The following is a 27,212-nucleotide window of genomic DNA, read 5'->3' as shown; positions in this document are numbered from 1 at the left end:
TGTGGAGTTTAGAGTTATACCCTAAAGAATTACAGGATTACAGATATATGGAAAATATAAAAGCTAAAATCCTGAGATATCATGGAGAGCCCTGGGGCCCCCCAGCCAAGACTCCTGCCCCTTCTGGGTCCCTCTCCACCACCCTGAGCCATTGGGTGTGCTGCTCTCCCTCTGCCTGCTCTGCATTTAGCCTCTGAAGTGCAAAGCCTTATTAAACTCATCCTCAGTCACTTCAGAGTGGCAGCTGAGGCTGCCACGCTCCGCCAGCCGCTGATTTATTAGTCAGTCCTGCAAGACTTTAATCTACTCGCAGGGTTTTTCCTTCTCTTTTCCCAATTCATAAATGGGTATCTTTATATTTAATCTCTAGTCCAACTACTCTGTACTTGACCTTTAAACTGCTACATGAGGGTGTGTAATTGCCTCTCTCCAGGCCACATCTGCCTGCTGGAAGTGGCTGAGCCCCAGGAGGGCAGAGCTGGGATATTTTGCTCGCCCCCACTTTCAGGCTGTGGCTCACTGAAATATTATATGAGGATTGTGATGGCTTTCCTGGAAAGAGATGTATTTGCTTCCAGTCAGTGCAGAAAGGCATCCGACTCCCCTGGTGGGATGTCGAAATAAGTGCTAACGGATCTATTACGTGTGATTTTGCCTTTCATTTATTAGAAAACAGCCACTCAGCCCAGTCCAGCATCAGCCTCCCCCCCATCCTGGGCAGACTGGGCATCCCACCCCCAGCTGAGACTTGGATACAATTAAAGGCTTTGGGGATGAAAAATATAAAATTAAAATTGTGCAGAACACATAATTTTGCCAAGACCTTACTCTCCCTTCCCCCAGGGAATGTTTATAAACCAAAAATAGTTATGCAAAATTATGCATTTTTTTGTTTTGTTTTATACTGTAAAAAGCCAACACAAAGTGCTTCTCTGTGTACAAATACTTTAAATATCAGATGCTTACTGGACACAGTTCTGCCTTTTCCTTTACATTTGGAAAAAGCAAACGCTTTCCATGGAAAAATTATGGAAATAAACAAGGAAGGGAGGCTCGTTATTTTTCCAAGGGATTTTCACACCAAGTTTCAATATGCAAGTCACGCTCCCACCATGGAGGACCGTGCACAGATACAATCTAGTGAAGATTTTGTGTACACTGTGTAAAATAAAGCCACTTCAGCTTCATTTTGCTTGTGCTAAGAGCTGCTTAAATGTATTATTCTCCTGCCTCATCACCGAGCAGAAACAACACACAGAAACAGCAGCAAAATTAAATTAAGGGATTTAGCTCCAATTTACAGCCACGAGAAGAAAATGTCCTGTATGAGGCACCTCCAGAGCTTCTGCAGGGGGATCTTGGAGCCCTGCATCTGCTGCACTGCCATAAGGAACCGTCTGGAAATGGTTTCCAAAAAAAGCCACCCACAGCTTGGCCTGGGGCACATCATCTTCCATCCTCCTCCACGGGGATGGCAGCAGCTGCCCAAGGTGCTCAGTGGCACCAGCCAGTGCTGGAGGGAAAGGTGTCTCCCAGCAGCAGCAGCAGCCATGCCCAGCATCACTGCTGGGATTTGGGAGAAGCAGGAAAGCCAGAGTGCAGCACATTTTTAAAAACCCAGTTTGTTTTCCCATCTCTTGAAATTAAATTTTCTCTGTTTTCTTACCACCGTTAAAATGCCAAATAAACATCAGATTAAAAAAAATATATATAAAAAGCAGTATTTCTTTCTTCCTGTGAATGGTAATACACACTGGAAGCCTCCCACACTCCCCTTTCAATCTACAAATCCCCACATGCTGCACAATCTCCTTCCCAAAGGAAAGAACCTGAACCCGTTCATTGCTTGCTAAGCTGAAAAGTGCCAAAATTAACCCAGACACTGGCAACTGGGAATAAAAGGGATTGAACTGATACAATGGTCTGCTTTGGAGGAGTCTCACAGCAGCTTTAAACAAGGCCACTGGAAATCCCTGCTCCAGAGGATCTTCTCTTGGTTTGGAAAGCCAGGTGTCTGCTAAGGAAGGCAGGAGCTTCTCTTGAAATGGAAAATGCAAACCCCCTCCCTCCAAATTGCTATAAATTTTAAATTAAGGGGCTCTCAGGCAAAAATATGGGAGCAGGAATAACAGTTCTTTATTAGGAAAAGGAAAAAAAAAAGATAAAATGAACAATGCAGTGAACTAAAGCAACGGTGCCAGAGTCAGAACCCAGCCTGGCACCCTGTGGGTCAGGCTGGTGGCAGCAGAACCATTGGAATTGTGGCTCAGCCCTCCTGCAGTGCCAGGGCTGGTTCTGCTGGAGCAGGGATCCTGGAGAAAGGTGCAGTCTCTGCCTCTGCAGATCCAGGGCAAGAGGCAGCTGCTGTTCCTCTGGGCAATCCAGTGCAGAAGCCGTGCTGGTGTTCCAGAATCTCCAGATTCTATCCGGGTAGGAATGCTTGGCTCCTCCCTCTGGGCTCCCATCTGCCAATGGGATGCTGTAGTTCTTATCAGCCATGCAGGGACATTCCATAGCTGTTATCAGCAGGTGTCCCCCTGGAGGGAGGAGTGGGTGTGGAAGAGATCAGGCCCAATGAACAGAAGGCAACTGCCATACAAATGGCAAATAGACGACAATTGACTGGGCAATCCAGGACAGCTCCTCAGATCCCATGATCCCAGCTGGGAGGGAGGAGCTGGTGGTGGTGGCTGATGGAGAAGTTCTCCCTCCCTGCTTTCACTGGACACAAACAAGCCTTGAAAAACTAAACATTTGTATCTGAGGGCGGTTTTTGCCAAATACTGCCCCCAGCCCTACAGCTCATCAGAGCTCTGGGTGCTGGGCTTGGCACTGCCCACTGCAGCAGGAAGCAGGGACACAGCCAGGAACAGGCAGGACACTGGGAATTGCTGTTTAATTATCCAGGCAGGACATGGGGAAAAGTGAGCTCTGCAATCCCTACAGAGACTGGGGTTTGAGGATGAAACTGGGGGAGATGCTTGGGGTGGTTGCAGGCAGCAATTTGGCTGAGAGGTGCCAGGTGAGCACAAGGATCATCCCAGCCCCTGAGCCAGCTCATGGGCAGGACATGGCACCCCCTGTGCCCTCTCACAGCCCTGCCCAAAGGTGGGATCCCTCCGTAGCTCAGGGTCAGGCAGATAATTTCTGCCTCCACACATTTAACACTCCTCATTTAACATTCCACAGCATCTCCTGTGGGCAGCACCCCCTGCTCCCTCCAGCCCCCTCTCCCTTCCCAGGGCAGGGATCCCCTTGTCCCCACACATCAGGCCAGATTTTGTTCCCAGTGGGTACAGCCAGATCCACCCACAGCTTCTCACCCAACATTTAAACTTCCCCTGGACATGCTGGAACAACCAAGAAATTTGCTGTGAATTGGAAATGGGCCGGAATTTGCAGGGATTGGGCAAAACAACTGGCTGCAGCTGGCCAAATTAATTCCCAGCCTAATTCCACTGAAGTGGAATTTATCAGGCATTTGAAATAACATGATCTTGCCCTTTGCATGTGTAGAAGGAAAAGGGAAAAAAAAAAAGGTATTAACAACTCATTCCCAATCTTTGCATGGGTAATTAGCCATGTGGGGAGCAAAGAGCCCTGTGCACTCCCAGGCTGGCAGGTGCCCAACCTTCTGCTGTGCCAGTTGGTACCTTTGTTCAGGAGGAAAAAGGAGCTGGGTCTGTACAATGGGCACGTGCTGGGGCTGGCAGGTCACAAACAGGTCACGTGAGAGTGGAGCAGAATGCCATGGAGCATACCAAGTCTCTTTGTAAACTGGTTCCATGCAAAGATAATAGTGAGCAGAGGCTAATGCTGCAGTCTCTAATTTTCTTGTCTGACTAAGCAGGCATAATTTACACCCATCAGTTGCAAATGGCTTCTCCCACCAATCCTAAAGATAGAGGACTTTTTTTTTTTTTTAAAGGGGAAAAAAAAAAAAGGAAAAAAAGATGATTTCCTACCTCTGCAGAAAGAGGATGAAAAACACATGCAAAGGCTGTCTAACACAAATATGTATTTTCACTCAGCTAGTTCAAAGAGATCATCTTGCAGCCCAGAAACAGGAGACCTTGATGGAACCAACTGGCCAAAACAGCTTCTTCTGTCAGATATGAGCACAGGGGGTGATAAAGACAATAATTTGAACTGGTCTTACTTAGTCATTTGCTCCCTGTTGCCCTTTTCAGCCCGTTTGACACGCTGCAATTGTACAAATTCAGCTGCTGCTGCACAGGGCTGCCAATCAGCCGGGCAGCACGTGGCTCCATTCCACAAGCCCCAGGGATCTGTCACCTCTCAGGTGCCAGGACAGCTCTGTCCCTGCTCACAGCCTCCACATCACATCCAGAAAGGCCAGGCAGGTCTCTGCATCCTCCCTTGTTCACCTTCCTGGGCTGGCTCTGTCCATTGGGAAGTGTCTGGTCCAGACTCCCAGGGCACCAAGATGCCCTCAAAGGCTGAGCAAAGGGGCCCTGCCAGGGGTGCCCAGGGAGTGTTGGGCTGCACAGGGTCCATGCAAGAGCTGGCAGGGGTGGAGCTGCCCCAGTGGCAGAGCCAGGGTGGCTGAACCATCTCCAAAACTCCCAGCTCCCCATGCCACCCAAGGGTGCCACAGCCCCACTGTGCCCTGCCAGGTGGGAGCAGCCAGATCATCAGGGTCTGGCATCCCTGGTGCAGAGACCCCGCTGGGTCTGTGCCAGGTGTGTGACACTCTGAGCCTGCAGGGCACCCTGGGACAGGGCAAACTGCAGCAAAACTGATTCAAAATAACAACAAGATTCCCTCCCTTTCTTACTGTCTCATTCAAAGAGGCTCCATTAGCCTCAGCTACGCCAGATCCAGGCAGGAAGGTCTGGGAAACCTCTGTGGCCATTGTTGGAAGGGTCAGTGTGCACCCCCAGCACAGCCCTTGTCTCACCCCCAGTGCTGCTTGGCTGGAAAGGGGCAGCGGCAGAAATTGGTGCTGCAAATACCATGGCAGGAAGGGAGGGAGGAAACAAGGAAAGAAGGAAAGAAAGAAGGAAAGAAGGAAAGAAGGAAACAAGGAAACAAGGAAGGAAGGAAACAAGGAAGGAAGGAAACAAGGAAGGAAACAAGGAAGGAAACAAGGAAAGAAACAAGGAAGGAAGGAAACAAGGAAGGAAACAAGGAAACAAGGAAGGAAACAAGGAAACAAGGAAGGAAACAAGGAAACAAGGAAACAATGAAGGAAGGAAACAAGGAAGGAAACGAGGAAGGAAGCGAGGAAGGAAACAATGAAACAAGGAAGGAAACGAGGAAGGAAACAAGGAAACGAGGAAGGAAACAAGGAAACGAGGAAGGAAGGAAGGAAGGAAGGAAGGAAGGAAGGAAGGAAGGAAGGAAGGAAGGAAGGAAGGAAGGAAGGAAGGAAGGAAGGAAGGAAGGAAGGAAGGAAGGAAGGAAGGAAGGAAGGAAGGAAACGAGGAAGGAAACAAGGAAACGAGGAAGGAAGGAAGGAAGGAAGGAAGGAAGGAAGGAAGGAAGGAAGGAAGGAAGGAAGGAAGGAAGGAAGGAAGGAAGGAAGGAAGGAAGGAAGGAAGGAAGGAAGGAAGGAAGGAAGGAAGGAAGGAAGGAAGGAAGGAAGGAAGGAAGGAAGGAAGGAAGGAAGGAAGGAAGGAAGGAAGGAAGGAAGGAAGGAAGGAAGGAAGGAAGGAAGGAAGGAAGGAAGGAAGGAAGGAAGGAAGGAAGGAAGGAAGGAAGGAAGGAAGGAAGGAAGGAAGGAAGGAAGGAAGGAAGGAAGGAAGGAAGGAAGGAAGGAGGCTGCTCCTGCTCCTGCAGGGTGGGTTTGCCGGGTTTGGGGTGATGCCACCCGCATCAGAGAGCACCGAGAGCCTTTTGATCTGCTCAGGCAGCACGCAGGGCTCTGATCCGAGCCCAGCCAGGGAGGGAGTGCAGCGCTTGCTCCCAGCCCCTTCCCACCCTCCTGGTTCCTGCGGGGCGTCGCTGCTCCGGGTTTGACAGGAGCTCGCGTTCTCCCAGCGCGTTCTCCTGACTTTCACAATAATGTATTCAGCAGAGCTGGATACATTTCAAACCAGCTATTATACCGCGGTGTGTTCCAACACAAATATATGCAGTGTAGCGAAGCAACAATTCTGTGAGCACCGCACAGGCTGCAGGAACCCCGCACTGCCTGCCCCGGGCAGAGCAGCCACACCTTCACCGCGGGAATTGATTGGAGAATAAACCTGATGAAAACCTAAATGGGAAACTGTAGCGTTTGCAGGGAACCCCAGCGAGGGGACAGAATGATGAGGAGGACTCCATTGATATAGATATGTCTATATCTATAGATAGATAGATAGATAGATAGATAGATAGATAGATAGATAGATAGATGATATAGAAGGTGAATTAATTACTTTATAATATTACATTACATCTAAACTGAATCTGCCAAGCACTCAACCCTGCACAGAACTGCACCTCAAGTCGTGACTTTGGGTAAACAATCTCCACGTTGCATTCTACTTCTGCACAAACACAAGCACAGCAAATGATGAGAAATGTTTTTCCTTCCTCTGAGGTTCAGAGAATGCGAAACCCAGAAATGTTCTTGGGAAGAATTGTGCCTTGCTTTTCTCTGTGGAGAGAAATGTGGGGCTACAGAAAACCACCCCAGCAGCACAACACAGGAGCTGGCAGCACTTCCCTCTGCCCCAGCCCCACCTGCCTCCATCCCAAGCACACAAACCCTGCTCAGAAACAAACACAATGCCTCTCCCTTCCAGATGGAACGCCGAGTAGGAAGTGGGAATTTTCCCTCTTCCCTCCGCCCCACAACAAGCCAAATGTAACACAAATCGCAGTGAGTTTGGGGCGGGGGGAAAGGCAGATGAGCTGGGGTTTGCTTTTGCAGGAGCTGCTGGAGCGTGGGTGGCAGCATCACCTCATCCTGGCTGCTGGCACGGAGTTAAAGCCTCTCCTAAAAGAGGCACGGAGTTAAAGCCTCTCCTAAAAGAGACACCGAGGCACGGAGTTAAAACCTCTCCCAAAAGAGGCAGAGAGTTAAAACCTCTCCTAAAAGAGGCACCGAGGCACAGAGTTGAAGCCTCTCCCAAAAGAGGCACCAAGGTACGGAGTTAAAGCCTCTCTTAAAAGAGGCACAGAGGCACAGAGTTAAAACCTCTCTCTCTTAAAAGAGGCACCAAGGCACAGAGTTAAAACCTCTCTTAAAAGAGGCACAGAGTTAAAACCTCTCTTAAAAGAGGCACAGAGTTAAAACCTCTCCCAAAAGAGGCACCGAGGCACAGAGTTAAATCTCTCCCAGAAGAGGCACCAAGCAGACCCAAACTCCTCGGGCAGAGCTGGCTTCTCCTGCAGCACTGCCGTGCCCAGCTCAGCATTCCTCAGTGCCAGCACAGCTCCTGGATGCTTACATCTGAGAGCAATGAGGGATTTGTCTTTCCAAACCAGCTCTGGGTCTGCTGGTAGGTAAAACCAGCACTGGGAGATAAAAGGAACCATGGGAAGGATTCCACTGATTGGCGAATGGAAAAAGATATTTGATTTTACAAATAAACTGTATGTTTGGTGATAAATGAAATTGGGCATTGAAAGATGAAAGAAACGATGGGGAAGAAAAACCCCTAAATTCCACAAGAATTAAAAATTAAAAGGGAGGGTTGTACATTAGAGGGGAGTCTTTGGGATCAGGTGTTCTGGGGAGTCTGAACCTCTCAAGTACCTCAGAAATGGGGAAAAACCCCTAAATTCCCTAAAAATAAAAATTCAAAGGGAGGGTTGTACATTAGAGGGAAATCTTTGGGATCAGGTGTTCTGGGGGGTCTGACCCTCTCAAGTACCTCAGAAATGGGGAAAGAGAGAAGGGAAATGCAGCTGGGAAATTGGGATAAAAGGGGAGGCTGTGTCCTCTAAAAATCTGAGAGACCCCAGGGAATGCCCCATGGCCTCTGCCTTGATTGGAATAAAGCTCCAGGACTCCTCTGCCTCCTTTTTGGCCACAAACCTCTGGTGTTTGTGGATCAATTTTCCTAACACACCCAAAGGGATCCTCCTTTCAGTATCTAAACTTGCCATCAAAACCAGGAAATCTGCTGTGGCACAGCTGCAGGAGCCAGGATTAACCAGAGTGTTGGAGTGTGGGGTGAGACCAGGGAGGGAGGGAGGAAGGAAAGGAGGGATGCTTCATCATGGATCTGCGAACCGCAGGCTTCAATTCCATTTAGCAAGCCGTCAATCAAGCTGCGGGTGTCACAGCGAAGGGCCGGAGCCGGGACGGTTTCAGTAGAGGGCACTCAAGTCCCAGAAATCCGCATTTCCCAGGTATTTTCCCTCTCTGATGTTTTAGGAGCCGACTTCGGCACATGAATCTCGGTAATGCGAGCACTGAGCCTCATAACTCAGATTGATTGTGGTTCTATTAGACCTGATGCATATAAATCTAAACAAAACACATGTGGATGGAGCTAATTCCAACGAACCAGTTTAGATACCATTACAGAAATAAAGAGAAGCCTCTTTTTCTTCATTAGAATTGAAAAATGCTGTCGCTATAGAAATGCTTATGTCTCTTTCTGCCAGGTTCACAGTTCTGCCGCTGCTCTAAAGCATTAGTCTGATTTGAAAATGTCTTTCTTCAATCAGCATTTTCCTCTAGATATTAATAATCTCAACACTATTTCCCACTTTTGCAAGTGGTTCCCTTTCATACTCAAAAATAAGAGATCTTAAATCAGTGTCTTGAGAACACCCATAAACCCACAAAGCTTTATTTGTAGGTGAGAGGGCTGAATTTTTTACGTATATAAAACCCCCATAAAATGTACACAATTTCAAATCTGACCTGTGTAATACCTGGAGCTCTAAATACCACACATATTCATAGTAAAAACAGCAGCACGAAAAAATAACATCCAAATATCTTCTCAACAAACTCAAAATAACGAATCGACTTCTCCTCACTGGTACACTATGTTCACAAGTTATAAATACACCAGAGTTTACATTAATTGATACACTCTTAAATGATGAATTACCACATTAAAGCTATTTTCACAGCACTTATGAACTGGGCAAATATCTTGTATTTTTAGCATTGCTGTAACAAGCCATCCAAAGCCAAAGCCCTTCTGCTACCTTTGATCGTCCTCAAGGCACAGCCAAAGATTCCTGAAGAAAATCCTGACTCAGCTTGGAGTAAATCCTGCTCCCCAGGCCAGCATCCCACGGGGCAGCAGCACCCAGCCAGAGCTCTGGGTCCATGAGGAGCTCTACCAGCCTTCCAGGTTCCTCCTTCTTTTGTCCAGCCACCCTGCCTGTGCTGTGATTGTCCTTCACAGCCTGGCTCTGGCTCCAGGGGAAATCTGGCCTGGCTGCTGGAGGTCACTGCTCACAGGTCTGGGTCCAGACAGCCCCTCCATGGGCACCAGAGAACTTGAGTCTTTGTATGGGGAAAAAAAAAAACCCCAAGCAGTGATGGTGCAACACTTGAGAGAAGTTTCCAAAGTGCCCTCTTGTAAGCCTGCCACAGAACAGGCCTGGGTGCTGCCCAGAGAGGGGAGAATTGCCAAGTCACACAAGAGGGATGGGATGGGGACAGTGTGGGAGCAAAAAGGGAGGGGGACACAGCCATGGTGGGCTGGGGACAGTGTGGGGATGTGGGGACACAAAGGGAGGGTGGCACAGCCGTGTGGGCTGCTCTGCTGAGTGTCCTCAGGTTGCTTTGGGAAGGAGAAGCCATGGAAGCCCACGAGCAGCCCTGGAGTGCTCCTCTGCCTGTGCCCAAGCTCATGCTGTGGTAATTTCTGGTACAGGGCTGCTCCTGTCCTGCCCTCTCTGACCTACACGCAGGAGATGAGGACTGTCTGTGACCTCAACACACCCACCCGCCACTAATCAAATAATTTAATACAAAATAAACTATTTGTGCTGGCTCTGCAGTAGAATCCAGAGCCTTATCAGTGCCTGGTACTGACAGAAAGGCAGGAAGCAGCATCCCAAACTAACAGAATATTTCCTCCCAGCTACAGTTTAATTTAAACTCTCCACAAAATCAAACCTCTGCTCCATGTGCTGGAGTCTGCAAAGAGCAAAGAAGAGCCACAGCCGAAACAGCCCTTTTTACCTGCTCCCTCCCAACAGCTTTGTGGGGCTTTTTTATCTGCAGGTGCAAAGAGTCACCAGGTTGTGACATTTAATTTTATAACAAGTTCACAGAAACAGCTGTCCTTCACTTAAGCAGTATTTAAAGAAGTTTTCTTCCATGCCCTTTTGCTAAATCTTATCCATGCTGGATGTCAGGAGGGATAAAAATATCCTTAACACGAGCCACTCTTTTCTGTAACCAATTTGGCACAGGCAGGAAGGTTCGGGCTGGGAGCTGGAGCCTCGGCCCTGCCCACAATCAACACCAACAACCCCGTCCTCCGAGCCTGGAGGGGGCTGAGCAGCCCCTCTGCCTCTCTGCTCGGGGCTGAGGAAGGAGTGAGGCGTTCCCTCCACCCCGATGCGGGGATGAGACCCCAGCTGCACCTTCCCATCGCACCGGGGAGGCACCGCAGCGTCTCCGCCAGGGGCTGGTCCTGCCCTGGCCGCGTAGCCAGAGGTTTTCCCAGTTTTTCCCTAGGATTCCGTGCTGATGACGGCTCCCTGGCAAATCCCCCATTGCTGGTGTCCCATCAGCCAGAGCCCAGACACCGCTGCAATGGGGAATCCCCCGCGTGTCCACCTCCCCGCAGCGGTCCCGCAGAGGCGACAGCCAGCAACTTCTCTTTGAGTTGTAGATCAATGACGCCTTGCATTATTGCAGTGTTCCTCCTCCAGTCCACACACCCCGGCTCCCAAAACCTCCTCCGGGATGGGGCTCTGGAGATCAGCGTTTCAGCATGCCGGGCTTGCTGCTGGGGAAAGAGACTGGCGAGGAAAATTAAAAAGATGAGCAGATACAGAGTAATAGTATGTTTGTAAGAAAATTAAAGATTTGCTCTTCAGCTGTTCCAGGCTGGAGTGAGCAGACAGCTGGCAAATGGGAACGATTGGAAATGATGGAATAGATCAAATTATTTAAATAAGAAAAAAAAAAAAAAAAGAATTTCACCCTAGCCTGGCCCAGCACGTTGACAAAGCAGCTCCCGGTCCGCGGCACGGGCAATCCTTTGTCTCTGTCACCGAGGTCATTAAACTCCGGCTGCGGAGCGCGGCCCGGGCGCTCCGACCGCTGCTGCAGCGGCCCCGGCCCCGGCCGCCCCCGGGATGCCGCCCCCAGCCCCAAACCCCCCTGCCCGACCTCTCCCGGCGCCCGACGGCGGGGACACCGGGACCCCGGAGTCATAAGGGACCCCGAGCGTTTGGGGGACACGGGGACCCCGGAGTCATAAGGGACCCCGAGCGTTTGGGGGACACCGGGACCCCGGAGTCATAAGGGACCCCGAGCGTTTGGGGGGACACCGGGACCCCGGAGTCATAAGGGACCCCGAGCGTTTGGGGGACACCGGGACCCCGGAGTCATAAGGGACCCCCGAGCGTTTGGGGGACACCGGGCACCCCGCGACCTGCGGGACAGGGCTCTGCCGGGGGCAGAGGGAACAGAGGCGCTGCCGGGACCCCCGGGACCCCTTGGTCATCGCCCCCCGCCCCGCGGTGCCCGCCGAGGGTCCCCCTTGGCATCCCGACCCGGGGGAGCGGGCGGGTGACAGCGGTGTGTCAGTGTCGGGGTGTGAGTGTGTCGGGGGTGTGTGTCAGTGTCGGGGGGTGTGAGTGTGTCGGGGGTGTGAGTGTGTCGGTGTGAGTGTGTCGGGGGGTGTGAGTGTGTCGGGGGTGTGAGTGTGTCGGGGGTGTGAGTGTGTCGGTGTGAGTGTGTCAATGTGAGTGTGTCGGGGGGTGTGAGTGTGTCGGGGGGTGTGAGTGTGTCGGGGGTGTGAGTGTGTCGGTGTGAGTGTGTCGGGGGGTGTGAGTGTGTCGGTGTGAGTGTGTCAATGTGAGTGTGTCGGGGGGTGTGAGTGTGTCGGTGTGAGTGTGTCGGGGGGTGTGAGTGTGTCGGGGGGTGTGAGTGTGTCGGTGTGTGCACGCTCCACTCCGGGGCTTTGCGCGAGCCGCGCATCAGCGGTAGGAGGGGACAGAGCCGCTCCTGGGGCGCACCGGCAGCCCCGGCTCCGCAGGTGCCGCCCGACCGGCACCGGCACCGCACGGCTCGGTCCGGAACAGCCCGGCTCGGCTCAGCTCGGCTCGGCTCGGCTCGGCTCGGCTCGGCTCGGCTCGGCTCGGCTCGGCAGGACGCGGAGGGGAGCGGCCGGAGCTGTGGCTGCCGCGGGACGGGCCGGCGCGGCCGCTCTAAGATGTGCCATGAGCCGCCCGGCCCCGGCGCCGAGCGGCCGCTCCTGAGCCCCGGGCAGCAGCCGCCCCCGTCCCCGCTGCCGCTGGGGCCGTAGGGCCGCGCCGGCCCGCGCCCTCCCCAACGATGCCCCATCTCTGGCCGGCGCTTCGCCGCGTCCTCTGGGAATACTGGGCAGCGCTCCTGGTCGGCGGCTTCTGGGGACAGAGCTCGCACGGGATGCCGCATGTCATCCGGATCGGTAAGGACCGGCGGCGGCCGCGGGAGAACTTCGGGGCCGGGCGGAGAGCGCGCTGCCCGGGGGATGCGGTACCCGGGGCTGCGGGATGCGCTGTCCGGGGCCGGGGCGGAGGTCTCCGGGTGAAGAATGCGCTGTCCGAGGCCGGGGCGGAGGTTCCCCCGGCCAAGGATGCGCTGTCCGGGGCTGGGGCGGAGGTCCCCGGGTGAAGGATGCGCTGTCCGAGGCCGGGGCGGAGGTTCCCCCGGCCAAGGATGCGCTGTCCGGGGCCGGGGCGGAGGTCCCCGGGTGAAGGATGCGCTGTCCGGGGCCGGGGCGGAGGTCCCCGGGTGAAGGATGCGCTGTCCGGGGCTGGGGCGGAGGTCCCCGGGTGAAGGATGCGCTGTCCGGGGCCGGGGCGGAAGGTGCCGGCAGCGCGGCGAGGCGGGGGCTGTGTCCCGGAACGGAGCGGGCAGCGCTCCCGGTGCGAGCAGCCGCCCCGGGCGAGGTGCGATGGGGGTGCCGGGCACCTTGCAAAGAGGAGAGGAGAGTGCTGTCCCTCTGTCCCTTTCCCCGGGGAAAGGGAACGCTTTGCTCCGGAGAGGAGGAATGCTTTGCCTCTGGAGAAGGGAGGATGCTGAGCCCCCAAAGACGGGGGATGCCGAGCACCCCGAGAGGGGGGATGCTGATTCCCTGGAGAAGGAGGATTTTTGCTCACAGAGGTGGGGGATGCCGAGCCCCCGGAGAGGGGGATGCGGCTGCTTGCGGTACCCGGTGCGAGGAGAGCTGTTGAGCCTGCGGCAAGAGGGTGCTGTGCAGGGGTGCTTTGACCCAGGGCTGGATGTGCCCAGAACAAGGGACAGACTGCCCGGGGGGGGCCCGCGGCACCGAGTCCCGCTGCCTGGAGGATGCCAGTGGGCTGGCTCCGCTGCAGCTGCTGCTGAGGACCAGGCGTGTTTCATTAAATTGCTGAGGTTCTGGGGAAAATTAATTTTTAATAATGTTACATAAAGTAATTGCACAGATAACATCCTGGGAATGAGTCTGCGATCTTTCTTTTTCTAATTAAACGAGATACTTGTTTTAATCATGTCATGTAAAGAACGGTGCTGATTTCTGTTACATCCCATGCACTTTGCCATTGGTACACATTCCCAGGGATTTGCTGTCTGCCCACTAAAAATTACAAGGACAGGTTTACCTGCCTTTTGACAGTTCAAATTTTATCTTAGAGAAACCAGTGAAAACTGAATAGATTTGTGAATAATATTAACTGGAAAAAAAAATGGGTCTTACTTAAGCCAGTGCAACTGCACAGCAGCAATGTGAAAACCAGAAAGAGAAGAATGCTGCTCCTGAGGGACAGGTGCTTTTTGAAGTGGAACACTGTCACCTCCAGCATGGCTTGAAGTGGCTGCATGGCCCAGATTGTCTCATGGACAAGGGCTTGATTCCTGCAGCTTGAACATCTGGTATCCCCCAGACTTCCGTGGCTGGGGTGCTCCAGGCAGATGTTACCCCGTGCACCTTGTAGTGCCAGAAATCTTGGTGGAAAAGGTTAATGGATCTGCCTCCGGGCCTGGGGCCCTGGCGGCTGCTGAACTTTCACCAGAGCCAAGCTGTTTAGTATGCTCAGCCTCCTCCTGGAACAGCTGGAAATGTTTTGTGCCACACAAACCCACTCCCAGGAAGGCTCCGTGGCTGCTGACAGTCCCACTGCAGGAGCGGGGAGGAGGCGTCCTGCTGTGAGACCCCCGCTCTGTGTGCCACCAGCCTGTCCCCACCGCCAGCTCCGCAGTGCTGGGGTGGCAGAGTTTCCCTCCCCGGCAGGTCCCAGGGCTCTGATGGCCTTTGGGACCGACAGCCGTGTGCGGGGGGGCTGTGGCAGCTGGGCTGCCGGGCTGGCAGCTCCTCCTGCTTTGGGCTTGGCAGCGGCGGGGCCGATTCTTGGTGGCCAGAGCCGGCTGCTGCCAGGCTGGAGCTCCGAGGAGGCGGCCAGGGGCGGCTGCAGATGTGGCAGATGCTCGTGGGGAAATGGGCTGAGGCCGCGGGGGCTGGCGGCTGCTGAGACTCCAGGGAACACTCGCCTGGCTCATGGGGGACATTCAGGATACTCAGGAGTATCCCTGGGGGCTCTGTGGAGATGTTTAGTCTCGACTCTCAGTGCCTCAGTTGTCCTGCAAATGGATTTTCCAGGCTCAAAGCAATTGCACAAAAGGACAGAGGAGATTTCAATGCAGACACTGCTGCCAGCCCTCCATGAAAACACTCGGGTCTGCTGCAGCTCTGCTCCCCTTCACCGGGCAGGCAGGGAGGGATGGAGGCAAGGAGAGAGAGATGGAGGCCGGGAGGGATGGATAGAGGTAGGGAGGGATGGATAGAGGTAGGGAGGGATGGATAGAGGTAGGAAGGGAGAGATGGAGGAGGCAGGGAGGGATGGAGGCAGGCAGGCAGGAAGGGAGGAAGCGTTGCCCACTGCAGGAGCACAGCTGTGCCACTGCCAGCACTGCCGTGCCTTCCACAGGAACGCTCTGGCTTTACCTGCTGAGAAATCCCACAACAGTCAGCCCCTCATCGAGCCACCTTCTTGATCACTAAAGTAAGAAACTTAAAAGATCAGGAAAAGGCTTTAATCGGGGCTGCAGGGAGATCTGTGTTTACCTTCTCTCTCAGCTAAAACTGGCATCATTTTGTGACCTCTTTTTCAGCCCACTGGAAAACTGCAGCTTCTTGCCCTGCATTAATTTGTGCAAAGATGCCCTGGCTTTCAAGTAATTATTTTAATTATTAGGTTATAACAAGAAGTGCAGAGCACTTAAGTAACTATTGGTTTAGCACTGAAAATCAAACCAGAGAGAAAGCAGGTAACTTCTCAAAGCTCTCTTTTTTCCTTGTGAAGCTGACTATTAAAATAAATACAGGGAGAGATATCTAAGAAAGGGAAGAAAAAGCCAAAAGCGCTCTTTCTCTCACCAGTAAAATATAAATATTTAATCTACACATCTAAACATAATCTATACATGCACACGTACAAAGAAAATCTGTGCCTTGTTGCAGGATGGGTTTTTAAAGCAGGAGTTTATATCTGAAGCTTCTTCGACAGCTGCTCGGTTATTACGCAATCTGTTAAATATTTGAAAAAGCCGTATCAGAAAACACCACCCGAGTGCTCAATTCAGCTCCGAGGTGCCCTGGAGCAGAGGCAGAGGAGGGTGGTGGTGAGAGGAGCTGCCCGTGCCCACCCCGCTGAGGGATCCTGCGCCGCTGCCCGCCCTCACTGCGGCTGAGCGGGGCACTTCACACCTGGCACCAGGAGCAGCTGAGCCTCTGCACTCTCGCAGCCAAAGGAGTGCCAGGAGGAGCTCATGGGACCGTGCAGAGCCCATTTGTCCAACCCTGCACTCGGATTAAAAAGCAGTTGTAGCACCCTTGAGCACACAGACAGAGCCTGATGCCATTTTGCAGCGCTGATGGCACCGTCCCTAACAAAGCAGGGCGGGATGGCTGGGATAGGTGGAGCAGGACTGGCGGCTCCAGACCCATTTTGTTGCTGAAGCATCATCGGGAATTCCTCCGAGTGCTGCTTTTGGGGGATGATGTGTTAGTGAGACACAGTGCGGATCGGATGCCAGTGGGCTGAGATCAGTAAATGGTAAAGAACAGACCCCGGGCACTGGGCAGGCAGCAGGAGCTGGGTTTGGGGGGTCCTGAGTGGGTTTGCACTCAGGAGCTGGGTTTGGGGGGTCCTGAATGGGTTTGCACTCAGGAGCTGGGTTTGGGGTGTGCTGCACTCAGGAGCTGGGTTTGGGGGGTCCTGAGTGGGTTTGCATTCAGGAGCTGGATCTGGGGGGTCCTGAGTAGGTTTGCACTCAGGAGCTGGATTTGAGGGGTCCTGAGTGGGTTTGCACTCAGGAGCTGGATCTGGGGGGTCCTGAGTGGGTTTGCACCCAGGAGCTGGATTTGGGGGCAGGGGTCCTGAGTGGGTTTGTACTCAGGAGCTGGGTTTGAGGGGTCCTGAGTGGGTTTGTACTCAGGAGCTGGGTTTGAGGGGTCCTGAGTGGGTTTGCATTCAGGAGCTGGATTTGAGGGGTCCTGAGTGGGTTTGCATTCAGGAGCTGGGTTTGAGGGGTCCTGAGTGGGTTTGCACACAGGAGCTGCTGAGGAAGTGACTCCACGCTGCCCGGCTGCCATCATTGCCCTTGGCCACCCCACTCCTGCCAGGAGTGCCCCTGCTGTGTCCCTGTGTGGGCAAGGGGACAGGCAGGGTCCCACCCTGCCCCTGGGTCACCCCAAGCCCAGCTGTGTGCCCCTCTGCAGGAGGAGTGTGCCAGGCCAGGGAATGGGTTCATTTTCCTTGCTGCATCACCTCCACGTCTGGATCTTCACTTTTGTGCCAGGATTTTACTGAGGTTCTACTCCTGCTGATATTTGTGGCAATAATCCCACCTCAAGCATGTCTGACAGTCCCACTCCTGTATCTCTGAAGTCACTGTGAGCAGGATCAGTCTCCAGCAAAGCTTTTAAGCAAACAACGCTGCGTGAGGAATTTATCAGATTTTATTTCTTGTAGTGTCTTTCGGAGCTGTGTTTGCATAGAGAGGGGGTCAGAGCATCGATTGTTTGTATGATTTGCAAGTAACACAGAAAATACAATCAAATTGGAAATCCTGTGAGAAAAATATCATTGATTATTTTACACAAATACATAGAAAACAAATTCTGGGGATAATTATTCTGCTTGGTGTGATTGGCTTTTCTGAGGCTTATTATGCCTGTCAGGAATTTTATTTTGAAACCACCTTCCCACACTCTGCAAATGAAGTTGTATTTTTAAAAATAAAGCAGAAACAGGCTTTTCCAGGCTGAAAAGGCAGCACCCAAGGGCTGGGAGCTGCACATCCACAGGGGACATGAATGCTGGAGTGGGAATCCTCAGCAAGGCAGCTCCAGGGTTTTTCTGCCCAGCTCCTGCCTGGTGACCAGAGTGGCCAGAGCTCTTTGGGGAGGCTGGCAGGGGATGGCACCAGGCTGGTTTTAAATCACTTATTGCCTTTGTAGCTTCTGCTGCATTCCCCTGGGCATTTCTGTGACCGTGCACCCACTGCTCAAGCATTTCATGGTTGATAAAGTTATTTCAGGTCACGAGACACTTTGTGTGTCAGATAACACATTCTGGTAATTTCAGCAGGATAGGAGGGCGGCAGTGTAAATTGTTTGGTGGTAAATGAATTCTGAATACATTTGAATAACAATGTTAACTCTTTATCGCAGAATAGTCTAATTATTTGATCTTGGCATTCTCTCGAGAACTTCATACAGGAAATTAAGATCAAACCACACAGCAGAAAAGAATAGACTCTCATTTATCACGAGGCAGGAGAGACACCAGAGCAGACAGCTCCGTGCTGGGCTCCTGCCTCGGGGCACTTGGGCACCCTCGGGCTGGGGGCAGCAGGGGGTGGGCACAGCTTAAGGGGTGGGGGAGCCTTAGGGGGCTGGTTGTGAGTGGAGAGAGGTGGGTGCACATCTCCTGTCACTGGGACACTGTGAGACACTTACTGGGACACAGTGACACTCACCAGGACACAGTGACACACTCTGGGAAATACTGACACACTCTGGGACACACTGACACACACCAGGACACAGTGACACACACCAGGACACACTGACACACTCTGGGACACACTGACACTCACCAGGACACAGTGACACACTCTGGGAAACACTGACACACACCAGGACACAGTGACACACACCAGGACACAGTGACACACTCTGGGACACAGTGATGCACACTGGGACACAGTGACACACTCTGGGAAACACTGACACACACCAGGACACACTGACACACACCAGGACACAGTGACACACACCAGGACACACTGACACACACCAGGACACACTGACACACTCTGGGAAACACTGACACACACCAGGACACACTGACACACACCAGGACACAGTGACACTCACCAGGACACAGTGACACACTCTGGGAAACACTGACACACACCAGGACACACTGACACACTCTGGGAAACACTGACACACACCAGGACACACTGACACACACCAGGACACAGTGACACTCACCAGGACACAGTGACACACTCTGGGAAACACTGACACACACCAGGACACACTGACACACTCTGGGAAATACTGACACACTCTGGGACACACTGACACACACCAAGACACAGTGACACACACCAGGACACACTGACACACTCTGGGACACCCTGACACACACCAGGACACAGTGACACACACTGGGACACCCTGACACACTCTGGGACACACTGACACACACCGGAACACCCTGACACACTCTGGGACACCCTGACACACTCTGGGACACACGGACACGTGCCAGGACACAACGACACACAGTGGGACACCATGACACCAGGACACAGTGACACACCTCGGACACTGTGACACTCACTGGGACACACTGACACACCCTGGGACACACTGACACACACACTGGGATATCCTGACACACACTGGGACACTGGGACACACCCTAGGACACACTGACACACACTGGGACACTGCGTCACACGTGCCTGTGGCACCTCCTCTCGTGCTGCAGTGTCACATCTGGTTTTACCACCAGCAGGTGCAAATCCCCCTCTCTGACCCGAATCTCTGCCTCTCGGGTGTTTTTATTAACAAAACCAAGCAGAGGCTGATGTTGGGAGAAGGTTCCTGTAAAGCCCGCCCGGAGCGACACTGAGCTCATTCTGTCCCCGGCAGAGCTGGCTCCCTTTTCCTGGGCAAGGAGGCGCTCCTTGGGTACAGAGCAGCGCTTGCAGGGAATTAGCGCTGCCGAGGGAATCCCAGCCTCCCCGCCTGTCGCGATATGCGCTGGCGCCCAGCCGGGCCCCGCATCGGCAGAGGGCAGTGCCCCGCCGCGGCTCCCGCACCGTCCTGCGGAGCAGCGCGGATCCACAGCGCTCAGACCGAGCTGTGCCGGCACAGATGCGGTGCTGGAGTCTCCTCCAAGGAGCAGAGCAGATCCACAGCGCTCACACCGAGCTGTGCTGGCACAGATGCGGTGCTGGAGTCTCCTCCCGGAGCAGCGCGGATCCACAGCGCTCAGACCGAGCTGTGCCGGCACAGATGCGGTGCTGGAGTCTCCTCCAAGGAGCAGCGCGGATCCACAGCGCTCACACCGAGCTGTGCTGGCACAGATGCGGTGCTGGAGTCTCCTCCAAAGAGCAGAGCGGATCCACAGCGCTCACACCGAGCTGTGCCAGCAGAGATGCGGTGCTGGAGTCTCCTCCAAAGAGCAGAGCAGATCTCCAGTGCTCACACCGAGCTGTGCCGGCACAGATGCGGTGCTGGAGTCTCCTCCCGGAGCAGAGCGGATCCACAGCGCTCACACCGAGCTGTGCCAGCAGAGATGCGGTGCTGGAGTCTCCTCCCGGAGCAGAGCGGATCCACAGCGCTCACACCGAGCTGTGCCGGCACAGATGCGGTGCTGGAGTCTCCTCCCGGAGCAGAGCAGATCCACAGCGCTCAGACCGAGCTGTGCCGGCACAGATGCGGTGCTGGAGTCTCCTCCAAGGAGCAGAGCGGATCCACAGCGCTCAGACCGAGCTGTGCCGGCACAGATGCGGTGCTGGAGTCTCCTCCAAGGAGCAGAGCGGATCCACAGCGCTCACACCGAGCTGTGCCAGCAGAGATGCGGTGCTGGAATCTCCTCCCAGAGCAGAGCAGATCTCCAGTGCTCACACCGAGCTGTGCCGGCACAGATGCTGGAGATGCTGGAGATGCTGGAGATGCTGGGGATGCTGGAGTCTCTCCACCCAAACCAGCACGAATCTCCAATGCTCAAACAGAGCTGTGCCAGCAGAGATGCTGGAGATGCTGGAGATGCTGGAGTCTCCTCCCGGAGCAGCGGGGATCTCCAGCGCTCGCACAGAGCTGTGCCAGCTGAGATGCTGGAAATGCTGGAGTCTCCTGCCGAGGCAGAGCGGAGCTCCAGCGCTGGCACCGAGCTGTGGAGATGCTGGAGTCTCCTCCCGGGGCAGAGCAGATCCCCAGTGCTCGCACAGAGCTGTACCAGCAGACCTGCGGTGCTGGAGTCTCTTCTCCCAAACCAGCACGGATGTCCAGGTCTCGCACAGATCTGTGCCAGCACAGATGCGATGCTGGAGTCTCCTGCCGGGCAGAGCAGATCTCCAGTGCTCGGACAGAGCTGTGCCAGCCGAGCTGTGGAGATGCTGGGGGTGCTGGAGTCTCTCCTCCCAAAACAGCACGGATCTCCAGCTCTCACTCGGAGTTTTGCCAGCAGAGATGCTGGAGTCTCTCAAAATGGCACGGATCTCCAGCGCTCGCACCGAGCTGTGCCAGCCGAGCTGTGGAGATGCTGGAGTCTCTCCTCCCGGGGCAGAGCGGATCTCCAGCGCTCGCACCGAGCTGTGCCAGCAGAGCTGCCGTGCTGGAGTCTCTCGTGGAGGAGACACAATGGCAAATCCGCCCGGCGCGGCGTTCGTAGCCAGCATTAAGCCTCCTAATCCGGTGTAATGTGTGTCTCCACCAGTTTCGCAATCTCCTTCGCCTCCTCTCGGCTGCAGCTTTACCGCGATGCTGTCTGGGCTGTTCCCTGTGCACAGCAGAGTCTCTGGGAATGGCAGATAGCGAGTTGAAAGCACGGAGGGGGGATAGAGGGGAACATTGAGGGCTGAACGAGAGGATAAGAACGGCTCTACGGCAGGAACAGGAGTGCTGTGCCCCTTGGGGAATCCAGCTCGGTTTGCCAGGCAGGGATTGTCGCAGTGTGGGCCGGTGCAGAGGGGATTTCAATGGGATGGGGGGTCATGCATTGATACATCGATTCGTGTTATTGACAGTGAAAACAGGGACGATGTGCTGCTGTTTACCACTTGTAATAAAGACTAAAACAGATGCAGGTCCTTAGCACAAACGAGAGCTCTTAAAGCAGGTGGAGGGCTCAGCTCATTGCTTTGTCATTGCTCCTGCACCAGCTTTGCTTTGTGGTTGCATTTGTTAACCCCTTCTGCCTCCTCTCACCCCCCTTTGCTGTGCTGCCCCCGGGGAAGCCACAGCTCCAGTGCTCAGGTTTGCACTGTGAGACTCCCACCTCGCCAGCATTACCTGGCTCCTGGCTTTAAATCTGCAGCGAGACTGAGCATGAACACACAAATACGGATGTGACTGCTCTGTTATTTCTGGCAGGGAAGATCATCAGCAAAACGTGGTTCAGCTGCAAACGGCTGAGGAGAGCGTGGGGTACCCCTGCGTCAGAGGCAACCCCAGAGCTGCTCTGAGCTTCCCCCACGCTGCTCAGCTCTGCAGCACTGGCAGGAAGAGAGGAGAGCAGACACCAGCCTTGGGCACCACACAGTATCTCTGTTATTCAATACTTCAGTCCAGGGACCTCGTTAGGCTTCGGCTTTTTTGCTGTGCCCCAGCCAACAAGCTGCACTCCCCTGTGTGGGGTCAGATTCAGAGAATAAAAATAAGTATTGGGAAGTAATAAGGGAACAACTGGCACATTCTGTGTCAGCTTGTTGTGCCTGGGACATTCAGCACAGCAGTGTGACCTGGAAAGCAGCAGGAAGGACTGGGCTTCCAAAGGCACAGACCCTGTGGGGACGTTTGGAGAAGTTTTTAAGCAGACAGATAAACCAAAGGCACAAAACAAAGACTTAAAAACATAAGTGTTCAGATAAATTGGTGAATTTGGGCCTTGCACTTTGCTCATTGCTCTGGAAATTGGGCACTGGGGATCTCCTCTAAAGGGTACCCATCTCCCCTGGACTGGAGCACTCAACGTTACACAGGCTTTTGTGACAAAGTCCAATTTCTCCTTGGCACCTGCAAGCAGCAGCTTGGGTGGAAATGGTGGTTCCTGCCTCCAGTAAGGACTGGGATGAGGCCACTGACTGCCCTGGCCCTCATTAGCTGGTAGTGACATCTGATGGCTGCGGCATGGCCTTTGCTCCCACTGGAGACTTGGGGGTGAGCAGACCAGATCTCTGAACTCACCAGCTCCCAGGTGAGTAGGAAGGTACACCATTCCTAAAATAACAGAGCTGGCTCTGCAGAGCCCAAACTCCATTAGAGCCGTGGAAGTGAACGGGGAGAGAGCCGGCGGCGCCGTGGGCGGCTCCCCCCACTCTAATGAATAGACGGCTGTCAGCTCGCACTCTTCTCCCAGGATGAAGCAGTAAATAAAATCTGGTGTAACCCACAAATTTAGCTGAGTTACGGCTGTCTGTGGGGACTGAGGTGTTAGACTTGTTGGTTAGTTTTGCAGTGAATTCAAAGCGCTCTGAGGGAAGTCACCGCAGTGATTTTAAATTCCGCCCTCTGCGAGACACCGTGCCTGCCTGGGCTGAGGGGGATTTTTCCTGCCTGCAGCAGAAGTTTTGTGCTGGGAACAGGGTGGATTCTGTTCTGAATGGAACAAAAAGCCACAACACCTGCTCAGCAGAGGAGACAAGGCTGGATGTCATAGAATCTCAGAATGCTTTGGGTTGGAAGGGACGTGAAAACTCAGCTCATTCCCCAATCTCAGAATGCTTTGGGTTGGAAGGGACGTGAAACTCAGCTCATTCCCCAATCTCAGAATGCTTTGGGTTGGAAGGGACATCAAAGATCATCTCATTCCACCCCCCTGCCATGGGCAGGGCACCTTTCACAGTCCCAGGTTGCTCCAAGCCCTGTCCAACCTGGCCCTGGACACTTCCAGGGATGGGGCTGGTGTACCCCTGGGGCTCTGTCACTATAGGACACGAAATAAAACAATGCACACACACTGTTGTTCTTAAGGTAAAAAAGGGGAGTTTATTTTCTGACTCTAATTTATAGTTTTCTAAAAGTGACAGTGGATTGAAGGGTGACAGTGCCACCTCTCCAATGACACTGGACAAACCAACAGTCCATCAAATTTCCTCTATAAAATAATGCAAAACAATAAGTTATTTACAGAAAGGGTGTGAGAAAGCTCGTTACAAGAATATAAACATCAGAAGGCTTAGAAAATCGTAAAAAATCAGGGAAACAGGGCTCTGTCAGATCACCCTGCCCACTGCTGGCACCAAGAACAGCCCCTCAGCCATGCCAGGGAGGTTCCCTCCCTGCAGAGCCTTGGGACAGACACCAGTCCTTTAGTACTGCAGAACTCTGAGATGATATTCTTTTATCAGATGTGCAGCAAAAGGTACATCATGATTAGCCTTAAAAGCTTAAGCTTTTTCTTTGCCCGTGCGAGACAGATTTATAATATTTCCCCTTCCTTTTTTTAACACAGGATTCTTAGTGCGGACAGTGATTTATTGAACAATCAATTTCCTTATCTACGTAACACATTCAGGTGATTCATCAACGCCAGATAATCAATCCAGCTCGGGATTTTAAGTGTATATATGTATACTTGTATATATATTTTCCTCCTGTACTGTTGTCAGGCCAAGTAATGTCTCCCTTTCTTTGCTCCTTTCCTTTCCCAGTGACTTCTGTTTATGGTGTGTAAAAGAAACCCCCCGACGTTATATTACACCTTGTAAGTTTTACAGTACTTGAGAGGTTTATGTGCTATGAATGTAAAGGGCAATGCAATAACGCAAAGGGCAGTGAGACATTTTTAAGCACAGAAGGATATACACAGAGCTGAGGAGATAAATCTGGGTGGATAATCGTCCCACTGTGTCTCTCCTATTTATGAGAGGAAAAGACATTCGCTGCAAATCATGCTTCAGGTCACTCGTGCTCAGGGCTCTGCTCTGCTCTGCATTATTGGCTGCTTTAACTGCTCTTAATCTGCTTTGAGGTCTCTGCCCTGGTTTGGAGCAGTGTCCTGGCCCAGCAGAGGGGGCTCAGCCCAGGTGGGGTGTGATTCCCCATGGCTGGGGGGCTACATTGGTGCTGTGCAGCTCAAGGACTGGTGTGAAAAACCCCAATCACTTGTTTTAAAACTGTTGAAAGTTTAATAGTAATAAAATGGTTATAAAAATAGTAATGTATACACACACACATATATATAAATATATAAAATAAATTTATACCTAAAATTTATATTGTATAAATATAAATATATAATATATATTATATAAATATAAATAAATAATATATATTATAGAAATATATAATATATAATATATAATATAAATATAAATGTATAAATAAAATCATATTATATATATAAAAATTAGAGCAATAAGAATTTAGACAATCACAGTTTGGACAATAAAAAAGCAAAGAATTTCAAATCTTTGGATGCTTTCTTCAAAAAAGCATGTCAGCTAACAAAGGATTAACCCTTAAAAGCAACAGCCTGTTGCATATTCATACATCTCATACATGATGCAAACATTCCTTTCAAACTAGGGATTTTTCTGTTTATTGCCAACTTCTCCCCCTTCATCTTGTAAATCATGGTTTGGCTCCATGGAGCCTGAAAGGAGGCAGAAGGAGCCTGGTTCTCCCTGCAATATTTCTTCTCTTTGGGATTTTAATGTCGTTGTTATCTCTGCACAAAGAATTTCTTGATAATCTTTATCCATTCCTTGAGCTAGTTAGAAAAGTATCTTACATCGCATAGCTTCTATTTTAATATTATGTTGTAGCCTAAAACTATATTTAACACACTGCTTAAAAGGATTAATACAGCAGAACTTTCTAACATAAGACATATAATATTCATTTTAATATTTGTGAAAAGCCAATCATATAATAGGCATTTTTCGCAACTGGGGTATGTGGAATTTGATGTGTCTGTCCTCTCCAAGTTGGGAAAGGGCTGAGCTAGGGAAGGAACTGTAGGAGGGAGTAAGAGGAGTCACAGCTGCCAAATCTGGAGCTTATGGGTGGTTGAGCTGGGAAAGAGGAGCCTGGGTTCAGCCTCCCACAGTCTGGGTGTTCGCTCCTGGGGTTTGGGCTGGGCAGGAAACTGTTCTGAGAATAGGTCTGGGAACTTCAGCTGACACTGTTCCTGCGGGAGAGGAACTTCTCCTGGGGGCATTCAGATTTCTGAAACAATCAAGCTATGAATCCCTCTCAAATGTGAATATTCAGAATTCAGCATTTGCAATTAGCAGTAGAATTGGAGACAAAATGCCGTTCGTTTCAGAGGTCAAGAGAAGTTGTACACAAAGGTCACTGTTCCATTCAAAATCCAATTTGTTTTTTGGGCTTACTATGGCAGAAATGCTGATGATTTTGTTATTGCCACACACATTAGGTACTTTCTGTGCAGGAAAAGATTTTGCCTTAATTACTTTCAGTTTTAACTGTCTGGCACAGAGATGGGATTTTCCTGATTTGAACCATCTCTTCAAAAGTTGAGAACTCGACCGAGACCGAGAACCTTGTGGTGTGGCAGAGCCCCATGGAGCTCCCAGGAGCAGGAGCTGGTGGCTGCTGTCCTGTTTGCCATGGTGGCAGCAGCACTCCAGAATGTCCCTGGGACGGGAGGAGAGGAGAAGAACCTGCAAGGGAATCCTCTGAATCCATGTTCCTCCCATCCAAGCAGTTCTGCAGAGCCCAGCGCCTCCTGCAGCTCCAGGTGCTGTTTGTTTCAGCAGCAATGCCATCACCATTTTAAGCTGAACCAGGGACCTGTAAAAAGGGTGTTCTTGGTTTAAATCTCTGGTCTATAAAATCTTAAGGACCTGCTCTTTCTTTATAGGGAAAGAAAACCATTTTCTTCCTCATTTTATGCACTTTTCTTCTTGCGAGTTTTTATTTCTGCAAAAGCAGTTTTTGTCATCTTTGCTTAGACAAAATTCAAAGTAAGACCCTGAATGTTTTGCTTCAGGGTGGCATCTCAGCTTGGCTCATAATATTTGAATGGAAATAGGATCTTCAGTTTTCTTTCCTATTCATCTACATCACAGCAAAAGGGTTGTCTGGAATGGGTGTTCCAAAATCTTAGATGAAGCAGATAATATTTTTTAAAATGGAGGGCTTATCCCTGCACAGTTTATCAAATTTCCTTTAGGTTAAAGTTACAAATGAGGTGTTGAATACAAAAAATGCTCAGTTCTTTGACCAGCTACCTTCTACCCTGTGGCGTATTCCAATAGCCAGGAGTGACTTTGGATGTGTGCCTATCTATTTATAAAGGATCAGTAAATAAAATGTTTAGAACCATCTTTACTGAATTTTCTTAGCCGTTAATGCAGTGGTTTCTATTTGGTTTTCTTTTCTGCAGTGCAACTTCATCTATGAAATGTGGCAATTTCCTCCTGCTGAAGGGAGAGCAATGGCTCAGAACACCCAAAATCCAGCCTGGGCTGCAGATCCCTCTCTTTACACTTTGGATTTGCATTTACTTTAGAATTTTTCTGAGGCAATTCCCACTTAATTGACTGTCACTCCCTTTCCTTCGGTCTCCTGCTCCAAGGATCACACACGCACTTGGTGCCCCTGGCACAGCCACTCCCTCTGTGACTTTCATCTCAGCTGCTGAACTCCCCTCCTCATCCCCAGGCCTCAAAAGTGGAGGGAAGAGATGAGCACAGCTGAAATCCTGAACAAGCTGTACTTCCTGGTATTTTAAGAAAATGCTGAATTTTAAGAAAATACAGTTTCCTCAGCAGCTGGATGAGATTTTTCACTTGGGAACAGAACCCCCAGAATGTTCCTGGCTTCCTAAAGATCCTGTGAGGTGCCACCAGCCTGGGTGACAGCACT

The 27,212-nt window shown here is 51.8% G+C and overlaps 1 protein-coding gene across 1 annotated transcript in view; it reads left to right on the top strand.

The window, feature by feature from the left end:
- Positions 1–12,399: 12,399 nt before the first annotated feature.
- GRIK3 (glutamate ionotropic receptor kainate type subunit 3) overlaps positions 12,400–27,212 on the top strand; it is a 132,387-nt gene continuing 117,574 nt past the window's right edge. Inside the window, exon 1 of the mRNA XM_066565008.1 lies at positions 12,400–12,557. Within this exon, the coding sequence (XP_066421105.1) occupies positions 12,443–12,557 (115 nt within the window). The 5' untranslated portion in view covers positions 12,400–12,442. The remainder of the gene's footprint in view (positions 12,558–27,212) is intronic.

Source organism: Molothrus aeneus, chromosome 23 (assembly GCF_037042795.1).
Source record: "Molothrus aeneus isolate 106 chromosome 23, BPBGC_Maene_1.0, whole genome shotgun sequence".
Classification (NCBI taxonomy): Eukaryota; Metazoa; Chordata; class Aves; order Passeriformes; family Icteridae; genus Molothrus; species Molothrus aeneus.
Note: the sequence above shows the minus strand (reverse complement) of the source record. Positions and strands in the feature narration are given on the sequence as shown.